This window comes from Trichomonas vaginalis, chromosome II (assembly GCF_026262505.1).
Source record: "Trichomonas vaginalis G3 chromosome II, whole genome shotgun sequence".
In the NCBI taxonomy this organism is placed as follows: Eukaryota; Parabasalia; order Trichomonadida; family Trichomonadidae; genus Trichomonas; species Trichomonas vaginalis.
In genome coordinates, this window is record NC_067204.1 from 22,456,480 (window position 1) to 22,479,847 (window position 23,368).

At 32.3% G+C, this 23,368-nt stretch overlaps 12 protein-coding genes across 12 annotated transcripts, besides 3 other annotated features; 5 read left to right on the top strand and 7 right to left on the bottom strand.

Moving 5' to 3' along the window:
* Positions 1-182: 182 nt before the first annotated feature.
* TVAGG3_0590740 (guanyl-nucleotide exchange factor protein) lies at positions 183-8,417 on the top strand (the record flags this gene model as incomplete). The annotated part of the gene is made up of 1 exon (XM_001321664.2): positions 183-8,417. A coding segment is annotated over one exon (8,235 nt), but the record flags the coding sequence as incomplete, so codon positions are not given.
* Positions 8,418-8,492: 75 nt separating this feature from the next.
* On the top strand, positions 8,493-9,203 carry TVAGG3_0590750 (guanyl-nucleotide exchange factor protein; the record flags this gene model as incomplete). The annotated part of the gene is made up of 1 exon (XM_001321665.1): positions 8,493-9,203. The coding sequence occupies one exon, from the start codon at positions 8,493-8,495 to the stop codon at positions 9,201-9,203; it is 711 nt and encodes a 236-aa protein (XP_001321700.1).
* Positions 9,204-9,508: 305 nt separating this feature from the next.
* TVAGG3_0590760 (uncharacterized protein) lies at positions 9,509-10,706 on the top strand (the record flags this gene model as incomplete). Its single annotated transcript, XM_001321666.1, has 1 exon — positions 9,541-10,653. One exon carries the CDS (start codon positions 9,541-9,543, stop codon positions 10,651-10,653), a length of 1,113 nt encoding a protein of 370 aa, XP_001321701.1.
* Positions 10,707-11,187: 481 nt separating this feature from the next.
* Positions 11,188-12,109: a mobile genetic element.
* A 199-nt stretch (positions 12,110-12,308) lies between these two features.
* TVAGG3_0590780 (uncharacterized protein) lies at positions 12,309-12,920 on the bottom strand (the record flags this gene model as incomplete). The annotated part of the gene is made up of 1 exon (XM_001321667.2): positions 12,309-12,920. The coding sequence occupies one exon, from the start codon at positions 12,918-12,920 to the stop codon at positions 12,309-12,311; it is 612 nt and encodes a 203-aa protein (XP_001321702.1).
* A 531-nt stretch (positions 12,921-13,451) lies between these two features.
* Positions 13,452-17,222: a mobile genetic element.
* Positions 14,474-16,565, bottom strand: TVAGG3_0590800 (MULE transposase domain-containing protein; the record flags this gene model as incomplete). The annotated part of the gene is made up of 1 exon (XM_001321668.2): positions 14,474-16,565. A coding segment is annotated over one exon (2,092 nt), but the record flags the coding sequence as incomplete, so codon positions are not given.
* Positions 17,223-23,368: part of a mobile genetic element that runs on past the window's edge.
* TVAGG3_0590820 (uncharacterized protein) lies at positions 17,892-18,128 on the bottom strand (the record flags this gene model as incomplete). Its single annotated transcript, XM_001321669.1, has 1 exon — positions 17,892-18,128. One exon carries the CDS (start codon positions 18,126-18,128, stop codon positions 17,892-17,894), a length of 237 nt encoding a protein of 78 aa, XP_001321704.1.
* Positions 18,177-18,635, bottom strand: TVAGG3_0590830 (uncharacterized protein; the record flags this gene model as incomplete). Its single annotated transcript, XM_051239479.1, has 1 exon — positions 18,177-18,635. One exon carries the CDS (start codon positions 18,633-18,635, stop codon positions 18,177-18,179), a length of 459 nt encoding a protein of 152 aa, XP_051097303.1.
* On the bottom strand, positions 18,666-20,240 carry TVAGG3_0590840 (uncharacterized protein; the record flags this gene model as incomplete). Its single annotated transcript, XM_051239480.1, has 1 exon — positions 18,666-20,240. One exon carries the CDS (start codon positions 20,238-20,240, stop codon positions 18,666-18,668), a length of 1,575 nt encoding a protein of 524 aa, XP_051097304.1.
* On the bottom strand, positions 20,268-20,702 carry TVAGG3_0590850 (uncharacterized protein; the record flags this gene model as incomplete). Its single annotated transcript, XM_051239481.1, has 1 exon — positions 20,268-20,702. One exon carries the CDS (start codon positions 20,700-20,702, stop codon positions 20,268-20,270), a length of 435 nt encoding a protein of 144 aa, XP_051097305.1.
* TVAGG3_0590860 (uncharacterized protein) lies at positions 20,748-21,051 on the top strand (the record flags this gene model as incomplete). The annotated part of the gene is made up of 1 exon (XM_051239482.1): positions 20,748-21,051. A coding segment is annotated over one exon (304 nt), but the record flags the coding sequence as incomplete, so codon positions are not given.
* On the top strand, positions 21,338-21,901 carry TVAGG3_0590870 (uncharacterized protein; the record flags this gene model as incomplete). Its single annotated transcript, XM_051239483.1, has 1 exon — positions 21,338-21,901. One exon carries the CDS (start codon positions 21,338-21,340, stop codon positions 21,899-21,901), a length of 564 nt encoding a protein of 187 aa, XP_051097307.1.
* TVAGG3_0590880 (organellar and viral DNA polymerase type B) lies at positions 21,983-22,258 on the bottom strand (the record flags this gene model as incomplete). The annotated part of the gene is made up of 1 exon (XM_051239484.1): positions 21,983-22,258. One exon carries the CDS (start codon positions 22,256-22,258, stop codon positions 21,983-21,985), a length of 276 nt encoding a protein of 91 aa, XP_051097308.1.

Consider the following 23,368-nt stretch of genomic DNA (forward strand, 5'->3'; position numbering starts at 1 on the left):
TACCGATATTGTATATTTCCTCTTACAAACAAAAATTCAAATTAGCTAAAACTACAAGTGAGCTTTTCCATTGTTAAAATTTATTCTTATATGTTTAGACTTTTAAACAAACGATTTGATTTTTTTTTCTTTTCTAAATTTTTCAATTTTTCAGAAGCTGGCAAAAAAAGAAAATTAAAAAAATGGGTCCAGCGCCAAGTACGGTGCATTTCTCTAGTTATACACCTCTGGGCCCACATAATGATAGAATATTTACTACTTCTTATGATGATGCACCTTTGGCGACGGAATTTTCAAGTGATGCAATTTTACAACAAAGAACTCCAATAAATATACTGCAAGACCTACCTATAGATACGATAATTGGGTGTATAATGACACAACCTAGTTCTTATACACTGGAAAATAATCCAGAAGATGTTTGGTTTAAAATTTTAATTCCATTATTTAAAGGTTCGGACGATAAAGCACCTATATTTCAACAAATTCTTACAGAATTCTTCAAATTCTTAAATGATCGATCAAAAAATACCCTCAATGATGAAGAAAATCGTAGAAATATTCTAAAAGAGGTAATAAACAATAAAAGAAGAAATTTGCAGCATGCATACTCAATCCAATTAGAATCCTACGATATATTAAATGAAAATGAACTAAATAATTTGACAAATACAAAAAATTTGATTTCGAATGCTTTAAATACGATGAAATTACCTGATTTTTCATTTAGAATACAACAAACGCAAACCAATAAACTCATTTCCAAGCGAATTTGTGAACTTTTGGAAGGAAATTCGAATTCAGATCCATCTGCACTGTTTGAATCGGTTGCCTGGGGTATTTTCTCAGGAGACGTTACTCCAATGATCACGACCTTACGACTTTTAATGAAAAATCATTACGAAAACTCAAAATTCACTTCAAATTTATTAAATTCTTTCCAAAAATTCAATAACAACTTAACATTAGTTAACGCAATACCAGTTATAAACCAATCCATCGTCGATGGATCGAAAGAAATACCAAATGGATTATTTTCAAATCATTCAACAACTTCTTCAATAACTACTGACGGAAACTACATTTACTTACTTCTAAAGCCAACAACAATCCTACAGATATCATTATCTAAGTCAATTACGAATGAAAATACAAGATTTTTCAATAAAGATATAAATTTGTCAAAAGTCGAAAGATTGAATGTCGGACTTGCACTCTCAAACGACAAGCTAGTTGTTCTTGGTGAATACATGTCCGAAAGCTTACTTTTACAAACATCTCCATTAGATGAAGAAAAAAGGATCAAAAAGTCAAAAATTTCACTTCCAATATGTTCAGACAGTAAATTTGTGTACTCTATAAGAGGTTCCAACTGTTGTATCCATACTTTTAAGGAAACAAAATTAAAATTAATCCGAAAAGTGAAGTTGATTGAATCCGGAGCAGAATTGAAGAAACTGTTCTCATCCAAACTTATTCCAGACCTTTCTGATGCGATTTTGTTATCAAATGGAATTATTTTATCAATAATCAAGCCAATTCAGAAAAATCAGACAAACAGTAGATTCCCATACATTGCCAGACATTTTAGTCTCATTACTGGCCAGCATATCTCTGATATTGAGTTTGCTTTGAGATTTCCCATTGTTTCTTTAGCAATTGATCCTTGGAACAAGTGCATCTGGGGACTGACATTATCACCAACAACTGTTGGCAACGAGACTGAAAGAAGAGCTTCCCTTTTGAAGTTAGAGTACAATGGATCTTATCCGCCATGGCTCGTGGGAACTGACATTTCTTTTGTAGCTACCGTTAAAGAGTCTTTGTCAATATACCAGGCGAAGACTCCTTCTCAGCTTTCTGTCGCAATTATTAATTTTATTAATTTTTATGTTTCACATTTCGTCGGATCTGGCTTCAATTTGAAGATACAAGATAGTCCTGATCCGAAATGCACCGTTCCGATGATATTTGCTCCAGGAACTTACTACAATATCAACGAAATCATCAAACTATTAGTTCTTTTGAAAGATTTGTACATTAATAAGAAGTTTAATAACAATTGGACTGAAAAACAATACAGATTTGCTTTAATTACATTAGTAGATTTATTAAATTTTGCAATTTCCAATTTACAGATTAATATTGCCCCTCCTTTTGAAGAGGAACCAATTATTGACCAAAGCCTGCCAAATTTGCTGCTTAATTTCCTTGAAGATCCTCATTTCAGGTTTTTAAAGGATCATGTTTTGTTTTTGATATGTAATTGCTTCGATATCATATTCGAAAACAACAGAGTTAACGATGACTGCCTCATTTCCCACATAATTAATGATTTAAACCCAAGTTTGTTTTCATTTTTCATCTCAAACTTGCAAGAAACAACTGCTTTGCCTTATTTCTTCTCCCCAAACTCTTGCAGACGGTTTTTGTCCCCAATAATGAAGCAGTTGACTTCACTTTCTGGAAATTTCAACCGAAATCAGTATGATCTCGTAAATTCTTTCATGAGATCACTACTTTTCGAACTTTATAAGGCTCTCAAGACCAATACTGGTGAAATTTCTGAAGAAAAACAAATTTTACAAGATAATTTTTATTCATTTTCAGGAATTATCACTGAAGAGATGCTTAAACTCTTATTTACATTAGGTCACGACAAAGTTCAACCAGAAAAACTTCAATTCCTTCCATTTACGAGAATTTTCCAGAAATGGCTGTTATTATTACATCCTTTTGTTAAATTCTCAAGTGTTTCATGTGATTTGGTCTCAATTATCCAGCCATTGTACTCAAGTTTAGGTGAAAAGATGAGTTCTCTCAATTTAACAAAGTCAATTAACAACACAGGCAAAGGATTCACATTTATCTTCAGTATCTTCTATGACTTGTTCAGTTTGTACTCAGATTTCATCACAGCGATGGTCGACGGTGGATCCGAAATCAAAGATATTCAAAAATATAAGTGGCTTGTAAAGTCAACTTTAATGAGCGGTTTGACCTCTGAAAAAGTTGACCAAATTTACGACGTTTATGAGAAAAGCGTGAACATGATAGATATGGCCAATAATGATGCCGATTGTGATGAAATTTTCATTTTAAACCTAATTTCAAAAGAGGCATCAGATGAAATCAAGCAATTCATGGATTACATATACGCAAAGGTCCCTGATCCATCAAACAAGAGATTAACACCCGAAAGAAAAGTAATCGAAAGATTAATTTTCTCATCTCTGTTGAAAAACTTAGGATTCACGTCTTTCGCAAGAGAACTAAGTTTGCACTTATTAACAGAGGAAAAGCCAGTCCTGAACCATGCCGTTCGTCAAAGCGCTCTCCAGATTTACAGAATCAGGCGTCAACTCGAGAAATCAAGACAAGATTGGATGAAGCTTAAGGAAGAATGCGAACAATCACAAGTACCCTTCAAGCTGAACTCTCTTTCTGAAGACTATCCGAACTATTTGAAGGAATTAGAGAAGAAATGCCTCTTTTTATTGAATATCCGACCAATTAAGAAGAAGATTGTTAACGAGAATGACAAAATCTTCATCCAGATGTGCAAGAACATCAGTGATTTCCTTACAACTCCCGTTACATTATCCGATTATTTCAAATTACTCGAAACCTCACAAAAAATCCAGAAAAACATCACAACAGGTATCGGCTTGATCAACAACGTGTTCGATCAGAACAACGAGATCTGTTCTTGGTATATTCTCCAGAAATTTTCCACATCAGGCTCAATTATTTCGTTTTTGAAGTCTCTTTCGAAATCAATCCGAAATGAGATCGAATATTCCGACGACGAAACGAAACCGAAGCATAAGAAATCGAAATCGAAGAAACACTCGAAGAAATCTCGTTCAAAGAAACAAGAAGAAGAGATGAGGACCAATCTGATTAAAATAGAAAACAACGAAGTGAAATATATTTTAATTTTAATTGGCCACGTCCAAAAATTTTTGATGGGCAATTCAGAGCATTTCCAACAAAACATTTTATTGGTTTTCCTTGCGAACTTGCTTTTTGCCATGTCAAATTTCGATGCAGAAGAAGTTTTCAAACCGTTAAATGTTTTGATCGACCAAATGTTGAATCAAAGGAAAGAATACAACGAAGAAGAGTATTCCAGCCTGATTGCATACATCATTTCAACTCTTTACGTGATAATTAACACGAATGACGGAATTATCACTTCCAAACAATATCCGAAACTTGTTGAAACACTGCAGAAATACAAGGAATACTCACAACAAAGAAAATCAATCGCGATGTTGTTCAACAAACTAAATGTTTTTGAACATCAATCTCCTATGGAAATGATCAATGATTTAGCCAGTTCTTCGCCAAAACAGTTCTTCTCAACATCACAGTTCCTCTTCCAATTGATTGATGAAAGCAAAAACAAAATTGGTCTCTTGTATCCGATCTTTGAAAATATTGCAAAAATTGCGTCTGGTCAAATATCACTTTTTTGCTCAAAATATTCTATGCCGACCAATTTAAGGAATACAGATGATAAGACACAGTTTGATACAGCAGGTATACAGCTTGCAGGATGTTCTATTTTCATCTCGATGATCAGACGATTTTTGATAAATAACGATGAAGAAGTTTTGAAAATTATAAATTACATTTTGCTGAAAAATAAAGGAAAACAAAGTGATACGAAATACGCCAGATACGATGATCCAATTCTCTTATACGCTGTATTCGCAATTCTCTCCAATGTTATTGATGTATTCCATTTCGGAGGAATTGTCAAATACGCACAGGAAAACGACATGTACATTGTCACTGATTATGATGATGTAAACCATAAAATTGTGGCCTGGCAAATTCCTATAACCGCCAATTCAAAGTTGACAAAACTTGACGCGAATTACAATTTGCAAAACAATTTGTTGTTTAGTTTTAGAGTTTCCATGTTCCCTGATTATTCTAATTTGTTGCATTACTTCAATTTTGCAATCAATCCTAACTCAAACACTATGAGAGAAGGATTGAATTACTACATAATTAGTTCGTTGAAAGAATATGCAACAATTCCTAATTTCATCCAAGAAAATTTACCAAATATTTTCTCTAAATTCCAGAGAAACAATTTCAATTTCTCATTCAAGAACCAGTCGTTTTTGAACATATTGAGATGCCATCTTCTCAACAAAGACTCTGAAGGATTCAGACAGCAGAGAAATTCGAAATTGGAATTCCATTTGGTAAATTTGACTTATAACTATTCAAACATTGAACAAGTTTATGATTCTGAGACATTGCAATCTAATTTTGACATTTCTTATTACTGCACACAGCCATTGGGAAACAAGATCTCTTTGTTTAATATAAAGAAAACTGATTGCAAGAACATAGAATTCGGAATTACTTCTCCTTCTTACAAAATATGGAATAGAAAAGCGGTTTATGTCAGAAAAATATTCAAAAGACTTGATTTGTGCGGATTGGACACTTTAGATAAAGCGTTTTTACCTGTAATAAGATTGTTTTCAGAAATCGTCTCTTTTGAATACAACCGCTCCACAAACACAATCAAAATTGTTAGTGGAACTGACAAATACACTGTCAACTTCCCTTCAGACATGACTCCAATTTTCTATGTCATTTTTTACGATGCAGGCAAATTGGAGTATAATTTAGATGACAATTTGAAAACAGATGAAAAAGTCATCAAAAAGAAAGTCAATGAAAATGTTTTTAATTACAAAACATTGACATATGAGAAGCAGCAAACAGTTGACAAAGTTGTTGTTCCTCTTCGAAACACAATGATATTCAAGAAGAAAAAGACTTTGCCAATCAACAATGTCAATGAAATAAAATCATCAATAGAAGTAAACAATGATTACAGACCAGACCTTGAAGAAATGTGGACAAAAGTAGCAAGACTTGGATCATCTCACCGACCATTTATAGATGAAAAGAAACAGCTTTATTTCGATTATACCGGCATTGAATTGAAGAATACTTATCAATCTTTGTTAACTCATCATTCTTATAATTCTTCTTTCAACTTTTTCCAAATACAAAAGCCATTGCTGAAGTTCTCTAATATCTCCTATTTCAGAGGAAAGAAAGATGATAAAATAGACTCAATCGTAAAAATGAAACAAATATTTTATCCAAATTACGTAATGACAAATAAAAGTGACAAAGAAATTTATGCCGTTAACGATATGACAGGAAAAGTTTCAAAATTCAAAGATTTCATTGAACTCAAGACATTGCCACCGATGAATCCAGATTATTTCATCAGTTTGCCAACAAATCTGATTAATTATTTCGATTCATCAGTTGTAGATGATTTGAGATTGAGTTTATTCACTGATTGTTACATTTCTCAGTTAATTAATGGAAAAGATTTCGCCAAAACAAACGAAATCTTCAAAGTTATTGATGACATTGATGTTGTAACAATGATGATACACTTCTTAACAATTGCAGAACCATTTAACAACGAAGAAATCATTGATTTCAACGTGAATTATTTCGACAAGAACCAAAACGTTCCTTCAAATGTCGGAAATTATGTCATCGCTTCACAAACAATATTTAATCATTATCAAAGTAACAATTTGACTCATAAGTTCATTAAATCTGTTTTCGACTTGTTCTGCACAATGATGAAATCAATGAATTGGCATTACGTCTTAGATAATCATTCCGATTGTTACTTCATAACAAATGACAGAAGTAATGATTTCGTTGTTGACGAATCATGTGAAGATTTCATTTGTTTAGTAACGAAAGACAATGTCGTAGTGAATGAAGAAACATTGTCTCATAACAGATACATGATTGTTCACAACCAAATCAATGGATACAAGTTCCATACTGATGATCAAACATTGATTTTGATTCCTTTCAGAGACACAAAAGTTTTGTTGGGAACTTTTGGAGAATTAATTGTTTTGTTCAAGTATCTTGTTTATTTCCTGAAAGATAACTCGAACATAGCTCATGAACTTCGTAAGAGTGTTTACTCAAACGTTCTTGATTCATATTTGTTTAATTCTCCATTTTTCGTAACTAATTTTGAGAAAATTTTGTCATTTTTGCAGAAAAACATCAGAACAACATATTCTGATATTTCTGGAGACTTCCTTTCTCGTCTTAACATCCTTGCAAGTATGTCAAGATCAAGATCAATTCCTCCTTACATCACATCATTCATTGAAGAACACCAAGCAATTTGGGATGAAAGAGTTTTAGTTCCTTTACGTGCCTATTTCCCAGAATTCCTCACAGAAGCAGAGAAAGTTGAAATACAGCGTTCAAACATTGTTGCCAAATGCAATCTACCTTCTGATCCATTTGCGAAACCAATCACAACATCGCAGAATTTGTCCAATTACAAATTGATATTGAACAGATTACTTTCTATTCGAAAAGATATCATCGCGTATCCATTTCATTACGTGATAACTTATTGGTCTGAATTGTACATGATGTATCCTCCTTACACAACAAAAATAGAAGGATACATAATGAAAGTTACTTTCACTGATTTCATTCCAGAAAAATTTACTGTTTTGCGTCCAAAAACAGTTAATTTGCAAAAGATCAATGTTATTCTTCCAGACGGAACGAAAGAAGTACACGAGAACACGTTTATCTATACAAATAATAGAAGAACAATTATTTTGGAAGGCGATGTTTTGTGGGGAAGTTTCATTTTCGTTATTGCTGATACACAACCAAAAACAACTGCCGAATTCGATGAAAAACAAAGAGAAAAGTTTGTTTCAGACATGACGACATTGGCTTTGCATTGGGATAATCAGACAGACCAAAAGATCTCCAACTGTTTCACAACAGATATCTTAACTAAAATGGCATTGAACTTCGAGTTTGATGTAGAAGATTTATTAAAGACAGAAATGAATTTTGATTTCCCATTAATTTTGATTCGAGCGAAACTTCTTCTCCTTTTGAATTGGATGATCTTCAACAAAGTCATGGATCTTTCTACTGATAGTTCTTCTATGCCCTATCTTTCCTACTGCATCTCCAGCGCGTTGAAGATGAAAATGCTTCGACAAATCGTTCTAAAACACTCCGAATCAGGATATATTTCTGTCAACGTGAACCGCGCAAGTTCCTTTGATTTGAAGAACGGAAACTCAACAAATTACGATAATTCCATCATTGCACAGCTCTCAAGAATATGCAATATCACAGAACTTCGAAATATAAAGAGACCATGGAAAGTTACATTTGTCGGAGAAATGGCAATTGATGCAGGTGGTCCTGCAGTTGAATTGTTTTCAAATGCTGCAGAAGATTTCACTTCTCCTAACTGCGGACTTGTTGTTAAGATTCCTAATGCTAGGAATGAAGTTGGTTTCTATAGAGATTGTGTTGTTCCTTTCCCTAAAATTGGAGTTTCGTACATTCAAACTAAATATAGATTCGCTGGTGCATTGATTGCGATGTGCATCAGAACATCAATTGTACAAGACTTCAACTTCCCAATGATTGTTTGGGACTATTTAGCGAAAGGAACTATAGATATTGAACATATATACGAAATTGACCAAAACTTTAAAGTTTTAATTGACTCACTCTATGAATGTGTGAAGTCAAACATCGACCAAAATGTTTTCCAGCGCCAGTACAACTTGAAGTTTGTCATCAACAACATTGCAGGTGAAGAATGTCCTCTTCTGCCAAATGGAAGAAATATCCGTGTAACAACTGAAAACATCAGGAAATTCATCATCCTCGCGAAAGAATTTAGAATTAATGAATTAACAAAAATCCTCAAAATGATGAGAGACGGATTTCTTGAGAACCTCAACTTCACTCCTCCTGCATATGTTAATGGATACACTCTTCAATACGCGGCATGTGGAGAAAGGGACATTCCAACAGACAAATTCATCAGCATGCTTAAATTCTCTGGCCAGAATCATACAAACATTAACTGGCTCATTAATGTTGTACAGAGATTCAACTCCGAAGAAAGAACAGCTTTGTACAAGTTCATCACTGGAAGAACTCGACTTCCTGTTGGAGAAGATCCTCCTTCACTCACAATTGACAACGCACACACACTTGATATGATGCCTACAGCATCTACTTGCTTCGACCAACTCCACCTCCCTGCTTACTCATCTCCAGATAAGATGTACACTTTAGTCAGAGCTGCTGTTCTATTTACTGACTCTATGGAAATGCATTGATTTAGTTATTTTTTTATTTATTGTATTTTTTTTATATTTTATTTGTTTTAAATATGTTTTGTTTATTATTTATATCTTCTAATTATATTTTAGATCGATTCACTACGCACTTTAGTTCACAAAGGCACATATCAACATATACTGTTTCATAATTGAAATTTTGGCCGACAATAGTTATCGATAAATCTTTTCATAAATGAAATTTCGATATATGTTCTTATAAATCATTCTATTTTAATTTTAAATTAAAATTTAACTTTATGAGACTTGTTTCGAGTTCAATGTTTAGTAGAAATGTAAAGAATTTTTAAACGTCTATATTTTGAGCAATTCGAAAATGGCTACTTGTTTAGACGATTCCGTTAATTTAAGTGAGTCATTGTCATTTGGTATGAATTTCTCATCAGATATATCACCACAATGCTCGCCTATGAAATCCAAACCAGTTTCTTTGGACCAATCTTTTAGTGCAATTCAAGCAATGTTCGATTCATCAGATTCCGAAGTGGAGCCCTTTGAAATAGAAACAAAAGACTATTATATATCACCTTCAAAGTCAAGGCTCTCTGATTCTTCAATTATTGAAAAAGAACTCAATGAAAATATCGTGAAACTAGCAGATGAAGACGAAATTCCGCATACAATCAGTGAAATTATTGTAAAATACTGGTTTCACATAGATCAATTTGAAGCCGGAATTCCTGGAAAAGCTTTGGCTGTTACAATCATGGATTATCATGAATCTGTTCTCAAGCCTCAGATTGCAAATAAAATTTATACTCAGCTTGATGATATCAGAACGACAATTTCTTTAGAAGATAACATGATTCTTTTCTATTGTTCCTCAATTGAGCTTTATAAAATGCTTTCAAATATGGAACAATTTATGTATCTAGTTAAGAAATTAGCAGAAAAATCTGTTGAATCTGTCGCTAAAGCATTCGGAGGTCAAATTGTTGCCATGATTTCAACGATGCTAACATATGATCAGCAAACGCCACAATATGAGCAAGTTCTCTCCGATTTGAAAAACATTCGAGAAAATTTTTCGGATAAGCTTGAGCTATATCAAAATATTATTGAATACGCAGACTGTGCAATAACTAATATGATAATCACTGATAAGCTACTAACATCAATCGAAGAATTTATTTGGGCAAACACAAATTTAACAATAATTGAAACACAATTGGATAAGCCATTCAATAGATTTAGGCAAGCTTTACTTGCAGTTGTTGCTCATAAAGAAATATTAGCAAATCCAAGTGCTTTAAATGAATTAATACCGCTTTTACCACATAACTTTATTTATTTTATGTTCTGCATGCAAGATTTTATTAATTACCAACAACTTGAAGCATTTGCACAAAATAACCATTTGAATTTTAATGTTAGGTGTGATGATTTCCTCTTCAAACCACAAATTATAGTTTTGCCTTCGATTCAGTAATTGCTATACTTTTCATATATTTGTATTCATTGTTTTTTTAAAAATTAACACTCTTAACTTATTTTAATTTTTTCGCATGACAATATATCTTACTCATGAAACTTCCTTTTAGAATTGTGAAAATTTAATCGTTTACGAGCTGTTCATAGTATTTACAATTAGATTTGATAGGAAAAGTACAATATGTAATTCCCGTCATGATATTTTACAGGCTTTCGTATTCATTAGTAGAATCTTTATTTGGATATGGATATTTCAATCTATATGCATGTGCGTATAAAATATTCGAAGCCTAATAATTTTCAAGTAATTGGCAAAAAGATGATGAGTGAGCATCAAGATAGTATCTTGGGAAAGGCCGTTCGAAACAACATTATTTTTATCTGATATAATGCCATCAGTATTAAAGGCAATTGCAAAATCCGAAGCAAATCATATATTCGAGTTATTTGATATGATATAATTATGATACAAATTGACATGTATTCTGTTTGAAGATAACAATAATTTTCCCACGAGATTTTGTTTTCAAACAAAGGTGACCAAACTATTTTTTGAAAGTCCGCCATAACTTTAATGGTACTATTTCAGCGTGTACAATGAATACAAAAATTCTAAGAGTGCCACATAAAATAGTACTTTAGACTTGAGTTAATGCTACCAAGCAAATGTTAAAAAGATGACTTTAGTGTTTTGATAATCAAAGATTAAAATCATTATTGTCTAAATCAATAATCATAACGACAGAAGTTAATGTTTTTTCATCAGTGCTTTAAATCCACTTTTAAAAGTATACCTCAAAAATCAAAATATCAAAAAAAATTGGCCGATAGGTTTGGCTTTAATTTTTGTCTGCTTTTATGATTTGATATGGATGTTATAATTTTAAAAGTTGAGCCAAATTCACCAATAGATTTTTGAGATTTGCAAATACTCAATAATTTTCAGCGTGTTATCTTTTATTAAAAGAACTATTTGGTTTCAGTATCATATAAATTGATATTTACTTTCTATTTGAACCTTCATTTAGCTAATGATTTAATAATACAGATTTCATCTAGTCCTTATAAGAGAATTTTGAATTTGTTATAATAAAAAAACAAACAGATATAGCTTACACTTCTATAATAAAGATACCTTTTATAGAAATCAGTATGAAATGTGTTTTGGCTTATTGGAAGCATATCAGACATAATCGCCATAATCAAAAAATCTATATACCCAATAAGTAATAAATTTGTCGATATAGATTTTCCATAAAATTAGTTTTTAGTCTGATCTTAAAATAAATTTAATTTTTTATAAAAAAAATCACATTTAAAAGTATCTTTTTAGTAGCTCGAAATCCTGTTGGTGGATTTGGGGCGTACTTCAAAATTAGCTTTTCTTCTACATATGCAAGCTATATTTTAAATATGGGGCAAATCGGATCGGCGAAAGGAGTTTAGTTACCTTTTTTCAAACTGTAAAAATGCACAGTACCTTCAAATTAATATGGAAAACTAATTTAAATTGTATGATATATCTAGGAAATATATCAAACTGGAATTAATGCGATATGAAATCAAAAAATCAAATTTGTCATCAATAATATAGAAAATCAGTATTTGAAATTAATATAATAACACATGATGTATTTAATTCTACAATTATTATTACACAACAATATTTGAAAATATGATTCCTGGGAGATTTCCTCTTCCAATAATATGGAAACATCCAGGTGGAACCGAAGATATTTTTATTGCCGAGCTGGTTAAAGACTTATTCAACTGCAACTGATCCAAGTTATTAACTTGAGGAGTGACCGCTGGTTTAGGAGGTGTAGAAGGTGCCACTGGCTGTGGAGGTGGTGCAACAACTGGTTTCGGTTGATACTGTTGTTGAGGAGGACGTTGAGGGATGGTAGGGGCAATCTGTTGTGGAATTGGTGTGATCTGTTTTGGTTTTTCTTTGATATGAGCTTGATAAGTTGGTTGTGGTTGTGGATATCTTACAGGCGTTTGCTGAGTAGGAGGTGGGGGCATTTTCATTTGCTGCATATAGGAATTATCCTGAACATAGCTGATTTGATTTGAACCTTGTGGATACTGCATAACAGGATATGGCGGTATATTCTGTGGAATTTGAATATAAGGTTGATTCGGATGGTAATAATAAGGGGCTGGCTGAGGATACATGTTAGGATTATAGATACGGCCTGGTTGCATTGGATGTGGCATTTGGGGTGCCTGACCTCTCGGATAGCTACCTATTGGATAAGTCATTTTTGAGGATTTATGAAAATCTTTTTGTAAATGAAAGTGGTCTGAAAAATTGTTTATCTTCATAAATTTTGAGACGCTTTTCAATTTTTGAGCGACTCCTCTAAAATTTGAGACAATTAAAACTCAAATTGAATACTTCTCAAAAAAGCTTGAAGGTATTCAAAATTGCGAATATTAGCGGACCTAATATACATGATACGAGGATTGGAAATTGCATATTTAATTACGAGAAGCCATGACTAAATAGCTGTTGGCTCGAACGATATTTTATGTTTTTAAATTGATTGTGAGGATACGTTTTGTATCGAAAAATCTGTGGCCGCTCAGAAAAATTGTGATACCTCCCAAATTTCAGTGATTTATTTTTCGCTTTTGAATAGGTCTAATCTCCACCCATTGAATTTCTTCAAACGAGAAGTTTATGGAATGCAATATTATAGTTTTTGTCTTTTGCTATAAAATCTTTTTAATCGTTTAATTTCAGAAGAAATAAATTTTTTGTATTATACTCAACGCTTATTCATTGAGCAAGGGCGCGTAAAGGGTTGGCGTCCTAAGGCGTCCTGATGTAAACTATTCAATTTTTGAGAAGTTTACACCATAATTGAATAGTTTATGGCGTCCTGAGAGGAGATTTCAATGAGTATGGCGTCCTAAAAAATAGAAGAAAATGATTTTTTCTCGATTTTTCTAGAAATTGAATTTTTTAAAAAAGAAAAAAATCAAAACGTATACATTCAAGAAAGACTATAAATGAAGATTTTTCTATTTTTTTCATTCTAAAACATCTTTTTTTGGATAATTTTTTTTTTAATAAATATGTAAGAAAGATTGAAGAAAAAGTAAATTTACTTTAAGAAAATTCGTTTTACATGATGTAAGACCCATAACAACTATAAATATTCAATTATTTAAAATAAAAAAAGAAAAACAGATTAAATGTATCTCACATCAAAATCCATTAACCTAAGGATGTTAAGTTTCTGTTTTTAAAAGTTGATATTTTTTTTTTAATTTTAAGAAAATTAATAGCATGTTATTAGACAATAGGAGTGTAATGATATTGACTAAACAGAAATGAGAGAATAGAGATATAATTTTGATAAGCAATATTGCGAACAAATTCTGAAGTAAAATCGCGATCAATAATTGAAAATTACGATCATGTACTGAAAAATGACGATCGAATTGAATGAATAGAATTATATCTAAGAAAAAATAAATTGTATTTAGAAGATGAACAAAGAAAGGTGTATGCTAAAAATCATTTAACAATAAATGGAAATAAAACGAAATTGTTAAAAGAAAAAAATGAAAATTGTTAAATAATATATTATTTTTTAGTCATAAAATAAAAATATAGTAGTTATAAAAGGAATTAGACTTCATATATCAATTCTTTTTCTCTGTAGATGTGGAACGTTTGCTTTTCGATCTCTTTCGATGAACTTGAAAATATAAGTTATTATCGCTGAGAATCCTTTCCGAAATAGGAGCTTTACGTTTAGGAGGATTGTCGGATGAATTTTGTTTTTTATTGTTTGATTTTGTTGTTATGGAAGATTTTTTCTTATTTTTTTCAGAATTTTGCTTGCTATTAACTGAAACTTGTTTTGACGGCCCAACAATAGCATTTGTAGTAGGAAGAATTCCCAATAACGAGCGCATTTTCGATAATTGTTTTTCAATATGATCAAGAAGGTCCAGCTTATGTTCTAGATTACTAGACATTTGATTTGTAGAAGGATGGTTTTGATTTTCTGGTTCTAAATCTGTAGAGTCTGCAATATTTGAATTTTCGGAGCGAATTGGAGCATCTGAACCTTGATTTGTATCGGCTTGCTCAAAATTAGTTTGAATTGGAGTGGATGAATTAAAATCTGGATGATTTAATGTTTCATTAAATAATGCCATAATTTTTTCTCTTTTTTCATTAATAAACTTAGTGATCATTGTATCTTTATCTGTTAGATCGATCGATTTGAGTATATCTGCATCATGAACTGGAATATTTTCGAACAATGAACTCGATTCTATGGAACCATATGGAGAAATCTCGTTCTGAGCCAAAGAAAGATCACTTACGTTGTATTGTTTGATAGAAAAAATTGTTTTCTCAAGTTCTTTTTGAAAGCAGTCAAGAATATAATTTTTGTAGCTATCAGTGATAACGGTTTTTATATGGCGCTCGATCTTCTGGTTATTTTTGATGGCGTTATATTTATCTAATTGGATTTGAGATATCTTCTTAATAGCTTCATAAATGTTTGGATGTTTTAACGAAGAAAATTCTGAATGCATACTCTCGAGGCAATCATTAGTGAATATTGCAGTTGCATTATTATATTGAGATATTAAATTGTAGTGCGGCAACCAAACTTTGTTGAAATAATCAATATAATCTTTGATCGAATCAACTTTATTTTGATTAATTATATGCATTGTAAGTACAAATTCTTCATGAGACATGAATGGAGTAATAGAATATAGCTTAAATAAAGAATTTTGTAAAGTATTGAAATTTTTTGTATAAAGTGCTACAAGTTTCCTGTGTAAAGCTTGTTTGAAATGAAATAGGCATCCAATTATACGGACTTTAGGGAAAATTTGTTGAAGTGCCTCTATCATTCCCTTTTCAAAATCACAATGAATTTGAATTAGCTTTGAAAATTGAATACCCTTGACAGTAAAAATATATTCAAATGCCTTCTTATAAGATTCAAATGTGCGGTTTTTCATGAATATAAATAAAAGTGGTAGATATTGATTTGTTGAAGGTTCACAAATCATAATTGTTAGCATCTGTCCTTTTTGAAAATGTTTTGGTGTAATTTTAAAAGTTCCATCGCAAAATAAATCTGTGGCTTCTTTTGCAAATTGAATTGCCTTCTCAAAACCAAAAAACATCGTCTCACAATTTGCTTGAAAATCATGGCCAATGAAAAACTGCTCGCCATTTATTAAACAAAAATTAGCAATTTCATCGTCTGTAATTTTTTCTCCAACAGAAAATTTTCTGGACTTATTATAAACTTCCCTGACCAATGAATCTTTAATTAATGGGTTTTCATCAGTACCAACAGCAAGTTCTGTCATAAATTTTTTAATCTGCTGAAAAGTGCCGTTGTCTTCAGAAAATTTTGCCATTGCCTTATTGTATATTTCTGTCAGAGTCATTGATTTATGAAGATCATTTTTTTCATTTTGTAACTTTTTAAATTGTCTGCATTCGGGTATATGTTCCTTTTGTAAATCTTCGGAAACTGAACTGTTCTCAATTTTAACTAAATAACGTGCTTGACAAGAATGATCGATGCAACGGTAGTAACGTTCAATATTATTTGAATTAATAATATTTGTATGATCATGCGAATAAAGCATATCTTTGCGAACAATTGTATCAGGATATTTTCCAGTAACTGCGGGAATATTTTTAACTGCAATATAACTAAAATATCTTCTGACAGCTTTAGATTCATTTTCGGCGTATTTAATATTAAAATATTGAAGAACTTGTTTGATTATATTCGTTTTTTCATCTCTCGATGTTGATTTTTGGTATTTATCAGATTGTTCCCTGATAAATATTTTATTTTCGTCTGTAAAGTTTGCTCTTTTTTGATTAAATATAGATGATTTTCCCATTAAAAAATGAATTGATGCAAAATTTAAGAAAACCGTTCGAAAATTGAATCAAAAATGAAAAGTAATACTTAAATGAGGAATTCTTTGAGATATTGGTCTTAGATTGAATGTAGCGTCATTCTTATATAGAATATATATTCATATCATCGGAAATATGATAAAAAGCATATAATAAATGTCAAAAAAGTGAACAAATAAGCAAAGATATTTTTTAAAAAACAATGAAAAGTAATACTTAAATGAGGAATTCTTTGAGATATTGGTTTTAGATTGAATGTAGCGTCACAAATTTCACAAATATAATTTACTATACAATTTTATTCATTTTTTTAAAATGGCTGACGACAGTCTGTATCAACTAACTCAACTAGTCAAGCATAATGATTATTCTTCGGATTCATTAAATCAACTTTATCAATGCATAAGTACAATGACAGAAAGATCAATTGGATGCTTGAATTGGGATAAATTTTTCAAAAAAATCACAGTGACTGATGAAGTTCTTTTACATTTTTTAGCATCCGTTTTAAACATTGAAAAGATATCAGAATGTTTCAAGGATTCTATTTTTTATCACAATATTAATCTTGAAAAATTCAGTAATTTAACTGAAACAGAACAACAAACAATTTTAAATTCCTACAAAGCGGATAAATTAGTTAGTATACAAGTCTTGGGTACGGTGGCACTGCGTTCCACCTTACTCAATATAACCTTAAATATTTACAAAACCAGTAACGTATATTTTACAACACGAACGCAAAAACTAACTTAACCTTAAATATTTACAAAGCCGCCAACCACTTCACTAACGAACTCACTAATGTAAAAATAAACGTTCTCACTATCGTTCTCACTAACAACTTCACTAATGTTCTCATAAATTTTCCTCAATATCTTCATCATCAGTGTTAACCCTATTGTAGTCATACTTGAAGCCATAAACTTTCTCTAACTTCTTAACGTACAATTTACATAACTTACCTTCGTCATCGTATGGTTTAATGATATAACTATTTCTATCTTTATACACAGTCAATGAAAAGTCAACTGGTCTCGGATGTATTTGAAAGAACATGTTATGCTCAGGAAGGAAGAATAAATGTTTAAATGTATGTTTGTTATACTGTGGAATTCGAATGAGTTGCTTTTGTTCTGTCATTTACATCCAAATAAAAAATTTCAGTAAACTTAAAAATAAACTTAAAATTAATGATATCACCACCCTCACACGTATGAAAACATAGCGCAAAAATAAATTTAGGTGAAGTGGTGAAATCTCACCTCTTTTTTCACCTCTTTTTTCACCCACTTGAATTCATTACTTTATAACTCTCTTCCTTTCTCCAACTCTTCTAACTTCTTCTTAAGTTCAGCAATGTTGTCCTCATGAAGTTTAATCTTTCTCAAAATTCCTTCTTTATCTAATGGTTGCTTTATCTTTCTAAACTGAACTCTACCATCCTTCATAGTATGAACGTAAAAACCTTCTGGAACCGCTCCTGATTTAATGTATTCTACCAAAAATTTTTGTTTCATTGCTTCAGTGACTTTAGTCGTCATTTCAATCAAATAAAAATTTTAATATTAAATAAAAATAACGTTATTTTTTCAGTAAGGAAACGCAGGAGTTTTACGATTTATTTGAGGAGTAGGTTCTGGTTTAAATGTTGGAGTCGGTTTAGGAGTTGACTTTTGAACAGGAGTTTGTACTTTCATAGGTTCAGGAGTCATTGAAGGTTTTGCTTGTGAAGGCGTTGGTTTTGGCGATGGTGTCGGAGTTTGTTTAACTTCAGCTACTTCAGTATTATTTACAACATTTGCTTTATTTCTTTTCAACATCATTACTGCTCCTGCTGTAGCTAGCAAACCTAGTGGGAGACCATATTTTATATAAGGACTTGACCAAATGCTATTTTTGACAGGAGCTGGTGGAACACCTAACCTTGGTGAGACTGCTCTTTGCCATTGTGCAGCTCGTAAGAAATATTCAATAGGTGCTCCATAATCGTTTAGTAAAGTTTGTTTCATAGATGGTGAAGGTTCACGAGAGCTTGATGAAGAACTCATTTATAAGCTTTAAAAATAAACGTTCATCCTTTATTCCTCACTGTCGTCAGTTGCTAAGTTATAGTCGTCAAGTCTTATTATTGGTATGCCTGACTGTCTTACTTGTATTGCAAAGCAACAATCCCTCATAAATCCAATAAGTGGCTTTGGTACATTTTCTGTTGCTAGTTCAATAGGTCCTTTAACAGACAATTTGTATGTTATTGGAGCAGTAGATGTTTGACCTTGCTGGAAGCAAAAGTCCACTTCTGTTGGAAAACCACATAAGAAATGTGTGTTGTCATAGCTATCCCATTTATGTTCCACACTACCATCATCCACCAATGACCTCATAACATCTTCATTAAATCCTATCATATCATTGTTTGTATTGCAAGCGTTCGCAACCATTTCATAAAATACAGGTCCATATGATTTTTCAGGTTCTGCAGGCATATTTCCATAAGCTCCCATGGAAAGCTGAAGATATTTAAACTTAGGGTTCTCAAAATTAACATAATAGTTGTCTTTCTTTCTAAATAGTGCCCAAATACTTTTAACATTAATAGGCGTATAAGCTGCTGTAAATGTTGCACTTGAACTATCTGTATTCTTTGAGAATGAACCGTCCATAGGAATCCAATCCATAACTTTAACAGGAAAACATAAAGCCTCGTTTGTATAATGTTCTACAAGTTCTGTATAAATGTTAGGGTCTAAAGAGAATGACTTTGGATGAATGAAACATTCATTAAAATCCATCTTTGTTCGAAATAGTTGCTGGGTTACAGTTGTAATAGTAACTGTTCCACTAGCTTCTACTGCCTTCGTTATCATAGTGAATGGTTCATTCCATGGAACAAATTTATTTGTCGGTGGATTTGAATCTGAAGCAAATGCAACTTTAAGAGTTGGATTGAAAGCAATGATATCATTTACAGATATAGATGTGCATTGTAAGGCGTCGCTACTGAACTTTACTTTAAGCTGAATGTTTCCTGCAAAAGCTGGAATAAATCGAATAGCTTCTAATGGAAGGAATCTTCTAACAGGAATTCTTAAACGAAGCTTAAAATCAAATGATTTTCCTGCTGTAATTGGACCACTAACAATTTGTCCTGTTCTGCATGTTCCCGAATGACTCCATACATCTTCATGTCGAGTCTTTGAGAAAACATCTACTTTCTTTATTTGTTCGGTAGTTTGTGAGTTTGAAGTTATATATGCTTCTTCTCTTGCGTTGTCTTGAGAATATACGATACGACCATTTGCAAGGATTTGATATCCAGCAACTGCATAGAAAGCGTCATCGAAACCAATCCAAAATCCTGGTGGGTTTGTTTTATTGGAACCTGAACCAATTTCTTTATCTACAATAAATTGACCTTCCATTTTATACGTAATGAATGTATTGTAAAGGTCCAACATATTTTCACCAGGAGGTGAGAGATTGAATGTTACCCATGTGTTATCTTTAGCAGTTCCAGGTTGTGATGGAATCTTTGCGTCAGAATATTTTCTATTAGTGTCACCAATTTGAACTGCATTGTCTATGATATCGAAATATGAGCGAATCTGATGAATATGCTCTGCTGGAGTAAATTCGTTTAACTGTTCGTTCTGCATGTATTTACTTCGGATAAAAATATCTATTTACTTCATTATTCTCACTCTTCTTCTTGGCATTCGTGGTGGAAGTTGTTTCTTGACATTTTCAATGAACTGTACATTCTCTTTTGTCTCAACTTCTTTCACTGGCGGGTCAGGATTCTTTGACTCGGTTTGTTTTTCAATGAAATTCACGAACTTTGCAATAAGCTCTTGGTTCGTTATTGAAAGTACATCTGGCTTCTTTTCTTCTGGTTCTATTGACTTTTCAGTTTGAACAGAAGGTTTTATATGGGCTTCGTGGACTTCACCCTTGCCATGCACCTTAATGTTGTCGCTCTCTGTATTCGCTAATGGAACCTTTCTTTTTCTTACGTATATTTTACCATCTTTACTCTGACTTACATAATAGAAAGGATGTTGTATTCCTCTTGCGTCATTTAATATAATAGACTCTCGCTCTGATTTTGACAAGCTCATTTTACATCGGTTAAAGTTTTAATTTTGTTTTTTATCTGCAGTCAAATGACTCAGACAAGCCCTACGGACAAGACCCAAGGGGTCATAGATGTTGAAGCATTGAAGAAAGAAATTCGTGAGCAAATTTTATCCGAACTGAAGGAACAAAAACAAGAACAAAAGCCAGAGAGACCAAAGAGAAAACTTAGTGAAAAACAACTAGCTGCATTAGCTGCTGGAAGACAGAAGAACCCACGTTTGCTGGCGAAAAAAGCTAGAGAAGAAGCAAAAGCAAAGGAAGAACAAAAGCAAAGGAAGCTGAAGCAAAGAAAGAGTAAATGGTTTATTTTTATCCAAACTAAATGTATAGACAAATACCTTTATCTGTTGCGTTCAGTAGTGAAAACCCTGACGTCAAAATAAAGGGGAACAGAGTAACGTTTAAGTTTCCAACAGACTGGATTGTGAACATAAATGAAGAGAAGTACATTGGCATAACATCTATGTATATAACACGTGCTTTCAGAAAGGTTGACTTTATACTTCAAGTCGAGATAGAAAATGACGAACAGTCTTTAAGCGCCCAAAACATTCACATATACAAATACTTTAAAGACGATACAACATTGTTGCAATGTATGATTTCATTTAATGAGATGTTCGAGAAAAAGTTCAATATTGAAGTACAAACTTTACAGCCTTTACGTGAGTTTCTTGCACAACTGAAAGAAGAAGGTAGTCAGCCACAACTTATAGACTTTCATTATGAATTTAATGAAAATGAAGATGGAACTCATGACTGTCAGTTTGTTATATATTCACCATTCAATGAAGTCGCTAAAAAGAAAGAAAATCCATTACGTATAAGGTTTCAAATCTCTGAACCCAATGAAGACTTCAAGAATGTTTTCAATTATGATGCAATACTTCCGAGGAAAAATGAATTTTCAAAGATTGTAACACCTGGCATTTGGGATAGAAAGCAAGCTATATTATATTCAAACTTAAGTAAGGGAGTTGAAAATGAGTTCATTGGTCATACAAGAAATTCACCACTTCCTAACCCTAAATACTATAAATTAACTGGCTTCAATCGTGAGTTTTGGATAGACATGTTCTCCACTCATGACCATAACTGCCCAGTGTTCTTACCTCCAGACCATAAGGACTGTCTCTACATTGAAGCACAATTGTTAAACTCTACAATAGCTGTATTGTAAATGACCACATAGGCTTCGCCCATGCCGCTAGCGGCTTATTTTTATCACAAATGACCTCATTGCTGACAAAAATAAATGACCTCAGAACTTCAACTTACGAATAAAGCTTGTTTTAGTCGTTATTGAAAAGTTGAACTTTTCAGCAAAGCAAGGTTGACATGACTTACATAAGTCGAATGCAATCTCTTGACCATCATAAAGTGCTTTGTAAAGTTTCATTAAACTGAACTCAGAGTCTTTGTCATATGTTCCAACAGGTATGTGAATGTTCTTATCTTCATTGTAATAGCATTGTATAGCTTCAGGAAACATTTCATTAGCGGTTAAAGCAATAACATCTTGCTTCACGCCTTTCATTCTGCAGTGAAATGCAACTTCATTTAAATCATTCGTGAGTAAGTCTATGTAGGTCTTCTTTCCACAGAAAATACTTTTATAAGCTAAACTTTGTTTTCCAGGTGTTATTTCTGCAAAGTCGCTATGAAATTGACCAAGGTTCTTTCCTATAAGTTCGCGACCGTATCTCTTCTTAAACTCTGCTGCAAGCTTTGGTATGTCTTCATTGAAAATATGCATGCTATCACAGTCCTGGTAAAATATTTGAAGACCCATGTCCTCTGCAGTACAGAATACTTCATTCATAATACGTTTTGACATAGACAGAATATTAACACCAAGTGGACAGAAGTTAAAGTGTCTGCAAATGCTTTTCGTTAGCTTGAAAATAGTTTTATCTGAACCATCCAAACCTTCGAACTTCACTATATGGTTGTAATTTCTTATAGCATATCTTATAGCATCTTTGTCATCTACTATGGTTATTTTTGACTCAATAGGAGATAGAATAGTTTTGCCATAAATGCTGTTCAGAATGAGTTTATAATTTCTTGTAAAGGGGTTTCTTCTTTCTTATACTTTAACCTTAACTCAAACAACTTCTTTACTTCATCTCTTATTCTATATCTCTGTTTCCATCGTAATAGTATCCTTGCAACACTTCACATTTGACACCTTGATATTTTATGAGGTCTTGTAATGTTATATGGTCAACATACATGAGACAGCAAGTGTTTGAACTTCTGGAACGTTAAGTTCTGGATTTAGTTCAGGGTCGCAAACTATTAAAGAAAGTGTCTGTATACCAATCTCTGTTATCTTAATGAGAACAAAGAAGCCAGACATAAACTTTTCACCAATGGGTTCCTTTTGGTCATCATCGAATAAATGTCTCATGAGATACTCTGTGTTTAACATTTCTTCCTTCAATACTTTTGGAATACCTTCTAAAGTATAAAGTCTTGCTATAGCTGATGGATATAATGAAACAGCGTCGAAGTCAGCAATGAGTTTCTTTTTGCTCTTTTGTTTCATGTTATCTGACAACATACATCTTCCACCTTGAATGCATCTCGAAATAAATTCTCTTGGTTTATTTGAGAGGTCATAAAGATTTCCATTCGGGAAGTA